At 40.5% G+C, this 8861-nt stretch overlaps 1 protein-coding gene across 2 annotated transcripts in view; it reads right to left on the bottom strand.

Annotated features, from left to right (window-relative positions):
* Window positions 1-211: 211 nt before the first annotated feature.
* The window catches only part of LOC111666429 (sodium/calcium exchanger 3-like), a 99752-nt gene continuing 91102 nt past the window's right edge, over window positions 212-8861 (bottom strand). For both annotated transcript variants that reach the window (XM_023421764.2, XM_023421766.2), the window contains one exon: window positions 212-7555. In XM_023421764.2, the coding sequence (XP_023277532.1) occupies window positions 7176-7555 (380 nt within the window). In that variant the 3' untranslated portion in view covers window positions 212-7175. The remainder of the gene's footprint in view (window positions 7556-8861) is intronic.

The raw sequence follows: 8861 nt of genomic DNA, 5'->3' as shown, positions 1-8861 counted from the left end.
GAGTGTACAAACATTTTCCTGGGATGCTTGCAAATATAGACATAAACCAGCGCTGATGTACCAACAGGTTAATCAATTCAATTCAACCATAATTACATACTAACTACAAAGCAATTAGTGAAATTAGCATCTTAATTCAGAATAATATTCCCAACCTTAAGTGAGTTAAGACTTCACCTCCATCAGTAGAAAAGACACAAACACACTCATGAGCATTTGCCAGTCAAGTTTATTTCATCTTTGAGAAAAAAAGAGAGAAAAGAAAAGTTTGGTCTTTGTAAACATCTATATCATTTTTCATTTCAATGTCATTTTCAGCTTTTAAAAATACTTTACTCTTTACTACAACATTTCCAACATCAACACTGTATTCAGAATGAGTTTAATTCATGCATCGACACACTCATGGACGGAATGATATGAAGAGATGCGCGCGCGCGCACACACACACACACACACACACACACACACTAAAAAGGATAAGAGCACACTCATTGTAATTTGTTACTATACTAATTTGCTGTTCTACTCTCTGAGGGCTTTTTTTTTTTTACAGAACAAATCACAGAAACAAAACAAACAATGAAAACAAATGCAACAAAAAGTACAATAATATAACCATAATGAAATAAATGGAAAAAAGTTAAAGTACTAGATATTTATATCAAAAGCACTTTGTGACCTAATAAATAGGACTGTATGATATGTGAATGAAATTATTAGAATAAAGTGATAAAATATATAAATATTTGTCAGGTAGAGAGCAACAGAGTGGCTCTGTATGGAGAGAGAAGGAGAATTAAGAAACACACTGATCAATATAAAGGAGCTGGTTAACAGGTCTGGGGGCTTAAAAAAAACAAACACACTCTCACACACACAAAGAGATGTGGTAAAGCGCACAAATGTAAATACTTGTTCTTTATGAATTTGTCCAGTATTACACGTATTTCGGAAACCAAATTCTTTATATAACAAGCCAAACATTGACCAAAGCGTACAACGTCCCCGTGTGATGAAGCCGGTGAAACTGCCTTATAATGTGTTCATGTTCTGCTGAGCGGCTTCAATATGTGATGAGGATCTATGCAGAACCAGTGTTGAATATTAGAAAAAATATTAGAAATAAATAAGACATTATAAAATAAATAATAATATGAATATATACACTAAATACTAATACCATGAAATTGTTAAATAATCCTAGAATGACATTGGAATATTAAAACCATAAGGTAAATGAATAGGGTTTTTACATTAGCTAGAGCAGTTCTGTGTTTCTTGAGTAACACTGAAAAAAACATTAAAGAAAATTTTTAAACAGCAAGATTCTGAATGGGTAAAATTACACCCAGAACCAGTGGCTTCTCATCTCTGTAGTGAAGAGATGCAGGATGTAGAAACATTTCAAAAAAAGATTTGATTCCTACACAATTACTGGATTATTTCACAATGTCATGGTTATATGTTTTATATGTATTTATTCATTTCATAATGTCTTGCCTTGTATTTAACACTGAACACCTGTGATCAAGACATGACAAAACAGCTTTGAATTCATGTTCAAGTTCACTCCTGTATGTTGTCAGAAAATCGACACCATAGAAACACGGAAGTTGTGAGAAGGATAATGTCAATATGACAACAGCTACTTGCATTAACATTGCTGCCAGCCTCCAGGTTTACCTGAAAACAAATAGTTTTACAAATAATCTTTCCATCTCCACCCGGACACACACACACACGTATGACAGCAAAGCGACTGAGCAACAATGTACTTACAGAGTGTAGTAACTGCGGTCATTTTCTTGCTGGAAAACACATTTTCTCACACGTCTTTCAGTTACAGACTGTAGATATTCAAAAAAATGCCTAATGTATGTGCTTGTGTGTTTGTGTGTTTACTTAACTGACTTTTATATCAGTCTTCTGCATGTACAGTACATGTGCATAAATTAACACTTATGTGTGTATGTGAGTGTGTCTGCATCTAGCCATCAGCCAATCAGAGGAGGAGTTAGAAGAAGAAACCTTAATGTAGTGTACGACAATAAGACAGTAATGACAGTGTCTCACATACTGTACACACACACACGCTCACACACTGTACACACACACACACACACACACACACACACACACACACACATACACACACTTCCTCTAAGAAAGTGCCAACATCTATTCCCGGTCTCAACCGACAGCCAGATCTATTATATATCTAATCTTATTTGACAGGGGTGGATGCGCACGCACATGCACACACACACACACACACACACACACAAACATACACACACAGGAGGGAATCCAATTTCCAGGCATTTTGGCATTTTAATTCATTAATCTAGCATATGGGACTCAGCCAGGGACACACAGGGCGAGCCCTTATAAGGAGATTACAACACCAACAGACACATGCACGCACACACACACACGCACATACACACAGACACAAAGGCACAAATACGCATGTAAATGTGCACACAATGGATACACATGCAACACAACATGGGGAGGCACAAGGAGCATAAAGTAAAAGAAAGACATGCTGAAAAGATGAAGATATGATCATTAACATGTTGAAATTCACCCGCAGAGAGAGAAGAAAATGAATGAGAAAAGATACTGTCACATTCACTAGAAAGGAAAGGGCAAGCAGAGAAACAAAGTGAGAAACATCAAGAGATAGAATGACACACACACACACACACACACACACACAATGTCTCACACACACCAGCAACAGTCAAGAAGACAACGGCTTGCAGATAGATGGTCACTAAGCAACAGGCAAGAGATTAAAAATATGGTTGCATTTCTTCACTCACTTAGAAAGCATGCACACGCACAAAGAGAGAGAGGGACACACACACACACACACACGTACACACAAATACACACACACACACACACTCAGCTGTCCTCCAGCAAGGCTTATCAACCTTTAAAAAGACTACATTTCTAAATCAGTCCCAGTATTGTTGTGTTCCTGTGGCGTCAGCAGCACTATTATCCTGCCCACTCATTCTTAAACTGCCAACCGTTACAGAGGCTTAAGTCATTGAGAAAAAGAGTTTGGCCCGGCATGCGTCCTGGTGTCTCAGTGGGCCAGGAGCCATGCCAACGTACGAGTCATGTCAAAACTGCCAAGTGGCTGATGACCTCTGTCACGTCGGCTTCGCTCCTGCATTTAAAGATGCTGCATACTACAGAAATGACTAAAGAAGCAGAGACAATGACAGGATCTGGGTGGTGAGTCAGACTGATTCAGCTGGATGATGTGGATTCTAGCGTGTCAGCATCCAATGCCGTAGCAACCACTGAGGAAACTGAGGCCATGTCCTGTGCATTTTTTTAGGATTGCAATTTGTGTCAAATATTCTTCTTTCTTCTCTCATAACTCAATCACATCTGATCACACAGACATGATATACACACTTTTGCATCCAATGCAACTCTCACTCTCTGAAGATGTAATTATGTCCATGTCCATTGTGAATACATGTCCATAAATCCTCTTAGAAATCTGAGAAAGGATGCTTATTGTAACTCCAGATCTTGCCTGAAAATGATCACATTTTTACATTTTCTTCAGTATGAAAGTAATGCAGTGAGAGTTGCCCCCCTCCATGGGGGAAATGCATACAGGGACCATTGATAGCTAATTTGGCATAGTTTTGATGGTGGTAATTTACCAAAATGTAAACAAATATAGGCAAAAAAAAAACAAAAAAACATGGCTATGGTCGGATTCACTGAAACCGTAGCAACATTATACTTCCTCTTTACAAGTCCCCAAAATTAACAACTCCTCAAACTTTCTTTTTGGCGTCTGGCCAAAGGTTTCTGAAGAGGGTGGATTTGTGTCGGTGTGGCTTGGACATGACCTCAGTATTTTTCAAATCCTGGCTACGGCCCTGCAGGCGACGGGCGTGATGTAGTACCCTCATGAGCTCCAGCCCCGCTCTTCTCTGAGGTGGAAACTCAGGGCATGCCATCGTGTCTAATTTCTAGACAGCATTGTTAAATATTTGCAGCCAAGAAATATTCCTTTGAAACAGGGCAAGAGCATCATGGCAGGTGGCCAAACTCCTTCCATCAGTGAAGCTGGGCTGAGCCTTGCTGGAAAACAGCTGTTCAAAGAAATAACAGAAGCTTTCACTGATTTTCTACAAAGAAAGTTTGGATTATTTCACTTTCTCCTTTCCTTTACAGCTGTCAGAAAGTGAGGGGAACTGGTGTGGCATTTAAAATGTCACATTTGAGGGAAGGGGGGTTAATGCATACAGGCATTTTTACCCCAATGGATCAATGGTCCTACGCTCCACATCGCCCACTTTTCCTCTATCTGTATAAGTGTTGACTTGGGCAGAGCTGCATCAGTCGACTGATCTGGCTTAGTAAAGCCTGCGTTTACATTGGGCTGAAAACAGTGGGTAGGACGGTAAATTGTTGTTTTCAGTCTCCTTATTCTCTTAGTGAACAGCGATACAACAATAAGCTCAATTATTGTTTTCTCTTTTCTCTTTTTCTCGATTTTCCTTGACGTTTCCACTCAGCATCGTGGGCAGTTGAGAGGAAAAACCGCTCGCTCTCTGCAGAGTTTTTCTTCCTTTGCTGTTGTTAACAATACATTTAATAATAATCTGCACTGACAAGCCATATGCCGTCCCTGCTGTCCGGCGTCAGTCTAACCCCTGGGCAGGGCAGGGGTATTAACACAAACATAATGCAAATCTGGGCTTTGACACTTTCTCAGATAGACAATCATGATATGTGGCATGATATTCTCATTTCAAGCTAGTTTGATATCTTACTTTTACCTTCACACACACACTATGCCTGAATCAGCAAATCTTACACAAAAACAAACACATCTGATACAGACTCACACCCATTAAAAATACCTATGGTCGAGCACATCTAGCCGTACTGTGAATTTAAATTTGCCTGTTTTTTGAAGTACAGCTGGCAGCTTGTGGGACGTGTATAATGCCCGCAAGGTAAAACTGCACACTGAAAATGAATGGTTCTCTACCCGTGAAGTGATTTGTGACAATATTCTTCTATCTTTGGATAACAGAGACTGGTGTTTTTTTTTTGTACAAAGAAATGTCCCAACGTTACAACTGCTGCAGAACAGTCATGTGATATTTCGGAGCTGCCGTACGTTTCCCTCAGAGCGTTCGACTCCTCTTTCTGTCTGTGAGTCATCTCTGGTTTTATGTTCACCATCTTACAGCTGTTGCGATGGAGTTCATTCAAATGTCTTTTTGAACTGAGAAAAAGGGGCGTGTGAATCTTTCTCGTCTTCCTCCGGGGTTTTCCTCACAAAGGGAGGGACTTAACGTAAATAAATGAAATATCAGTGTTTTTGCACACACATCAATAAATGTCTCTTATATTATCATGTACAATTAGAAACACTGGGTATGGTCATAGTTTGATTTGTCATCATCGGCACCGCCGTCGGCACCATCTTAGTAATCGTTGTTAGTGAGATCCTTCATTCTGATTGGTCCGTCTTGTGTCTTGTTTATTGGCGTTATGTCATTTCCTGCTTTGCTCAAGTTGTTCACATTTCCCTGTAATGTAATGACAAATAGTGTACCTCACAATGCGTAGTGCACAATGCTTCTCCACTACAAGAGAAACAGCTGTTACGAGGCAGACTGCTCGCTCGCTGGTTCTCCAGACTCCATTTCTTCCAGGTGATAATCCAACATCTTGATCTGTCACGTCACATCTGGATCTTTCTTTCTTTCTCCTTATTCTTATTTCATCTGACTCTGTTTATGCCTTTTTTGTTTTTTTAGTTTTTTTTTTTTTTTTACAATTGCACGGTAACAACATCAACACGTGACGCCATTGAAAAGTTTAGAAAAAAGAGAGGTGGGGGTTGGGGGCAGGGTAAATTTCCTTCACGGGATAAATGAAGCTGTTGATTAGTGTTAAAAGGGGAGGGGCTTGTGATTGGCTCAATTAAAAAGAGGGTAAGTGGGTGGCAACTACAGCGTTTCATTATCACAACTTTAAGAGCGTTTCATACATTGTTTCGTTGTCACGACTTTAAGAGAGTTCCTACAGGGGGAGGTAAGAGTAAGGCAAGAGGGAGGGACAGAGGAGTGTGTACTGTCTGTAGAGTGTTTGTAGAGAAAGGTGTGTGTGTGTGTGTGTGTGTGTGTGTGTGTGTGTGTGTGTGTGTGTGTGTGTGTGTATGTGTGTATGTGTGTTGCTGGGTGGACAGACTATTTTGCACAGTGTATTCAAGAGGAGAAGGAATAAAGAAAAAAAAACAGGTTGTCAGTTTTCATCTGTTGGTGGGTGGTCCTCTGTTAAGAATCAGCTGAGGGCCCCAAAGTGTGTGTGTGTGTGTGTGTGTGTGTGTGTGTGTGTGTGTGTGTGTCTGAATACAGTTGGCAGAGGATAAGTTAAAAGTCATAAGTCACTGTTAGCACTACATCGAGTTCAACAGGTATGATGGGAGAGTCCACTGTTCCTGCGGTGACGAGATACAGCTGTGACACAAGAAGCAAGAGAAAGTGAGGGGGGGGGTCCATCTATTCTTTTACTTTTTCCCCTCATCTCCTTCTATCTATTATCTCTATTATATATCTATTATAATGTTTCACAGACTTTTCTTTAGCTTTGTTGCCTCCAGCTTCCCTTTCCTCCTTGTTATCGTCCACCCTTCTCCTTCCTCCTCACCTATATGTTTCCCTTCAGAGCCCGGCTGAGTGGCTGACATCTCTCCTGCTGCTTTGGCAGAATACTGGAACAATATGACTCTGTTTTTAACTATTAAACAGAGTTGCCCACTGCGGATGAACAACTACACAAAAGTGCTCTTTAAAACCTGCATTGCAATTTTTGTCATTAATGTTTTAAGTAATTCTTAATTCAGAGGGACACGGACATCATTGGAGAGCTGTAGTGTTTCATGATGGTTGAAACTCTTTTCAGGAAAGAAAACAAAAGTCTGTATTTTGGGCTTGTAAAAAAGTAAATTTGAAGATCTTCTGATTTCATAAAAAAATATCAGAATTGGCCCCAATCAATCCATCTCAACTTCCCATCTTTCCTCATCCCTGTCTGTCTTTCCTCCTTCATTCCCTCTCTCTCTCTCTCTTCATATTGGCAGTGGGTCTCTCTCCCTCCCTTCTCCTCTCCATTTAAAACTGTGGTAAATGGCAGTAGGCCTCCAGTGAAGCCAGCAGGATGTAAACCAGCCACAGCGAGACGAACATCAGCGACGTGATCATCTTGCAAGTCCGCGGCCCGCCCAGCTCACCGCCGGCCACTGTCGCCCGCCGCCGGTACAGCAGCGTGAGCACGCAAACCACGGCCAGGATGGTGAAGAGGGTGACAGAGAAGGCCAGGTTTCCCGGGTCCACCTTGAACGGCTTGCCCTCGGTGCGCCAAGCGACGGCTGCGATGGTCCATGCCACTCCGATGCCCAGGAAGACGTTGACGGCGTTTGAGCCCGTGACGTTGCCGATGGAGGCGTCGGCATACTGGTCCTGGATGGCAGCGACTTTGCTGGCGAATGTGTCTGGATGAGAAAGACAGAAATGTCACATTAATCTTAAGGCTTCATCATCTTTTATTTACCTTTACAACTTTGTTGTTTTTGGCCTCATTTATATGAATCTTACACTTATTTTTGTTATTCATGTTAAACCTTTCAGTAATTTTCAAATCATTCATACAAATAATGTATGTATGTTTGTATTCTGATAATATAATTTGCTGTAAATACAGGAGACATGAAAGTAAACCCGAGGTCAGAGCAAAACAATGAAATAATGTAAAACAACATAATGTAAATGAATCTCATATGAGTAACGTTTCATGTTGTGGTGAATGTTTTTCTCACAGCCTGAGGAAATTACCTCATGGTAGCATACAGTATGAAACCCCCCACCCAGTATTCTCATGGCCACACACACACACACACACACACACTCACACACACACAAACACACACACACACACACACACAGTGCAAGGAGAAACAGAAGCAAAGAGGTTAGGATCTTTAGATCAAGGCACTGGGTATCACAGAAAGCACTATGACCCAGTTAGTGTAAAAGATGTGAGTGTTTATGGAAATAATTATAGATTTAATGTGTGTTAGAGGCAAGAGACAGAGGCAGGGAGAAACAACACAGAGAAATAATTGATGGAAAACAGAAAGGATTGCTGAGATAGCCTTAAGAGATCAGCTTTTATTGTGAAAGATTCCACAACCATACACAGAGGGTCGACAGATTCAGGTTATCCTGTTAAGCAGGTTCCTATACAGTTAGCATAGTTATACTTAATCCTGGTGAGTCCATTTTGCATCAATTTAAGTAAAGGACAAGCATTTGAAATTACACAATTTCCTTTCACTTATATTCACTTGTTATTTTGGATCGTAATTCTGGAAATATATATATTTATATGTATATATATATCTGACTTGGATTAAATTCAGGAAGATTCATACTTCCTCCTGGAATCTTTAGTTGCATATTGGTATCAGCCTGTGCTAGAACAGACGTGATAAATGCTGTAGGTGTACATGAGTGAAACTGTTTAGTGCTGAACACTTGAGGAGAAATTGGATAAAAAAAAGGCAGAGACTCTACAACTGGGTTGGCAGGGAACACCGGGGAAACAGCTGCCAGTTATTGTGCGCCTGTCTTGGCTTATTTCTATTTTTAGACAGGCTGGTGAGATGAGTCTCAATTCTCATTTGAATGTCAGCAAGATTAGTTGAAATTCATATTCCAACATGAAAAATATCCTCCAATTTATTTTTTCTTGTGTGCGTGTGTGTGTGTGTGTGTGTGTGTGGGGGGGGGGGGGTTTTT

This window comes from Seriola lalandi, unplaced genomic scaffold (genome assembly GCF_002814215.2).
Source record: "Seriola lalandi dorsalis isolate HSWRI2012SDOR001 ecotype SW California unplaced genomic scaffold, Sedor1 jcf7180002054676, whole genome shotgun sequence".
Lineage (NCBI taxonomy): Eukaryota > Metazoa > Chordata > Actinopteri > Carangiformes > Carangidae > Seriola > Seriola lalandi.
The sequence above is the reverse complement of the archived record's forward strand: the minus strand, read 5'-3'. Positions and strand labels throughout refer to the sequence as shown.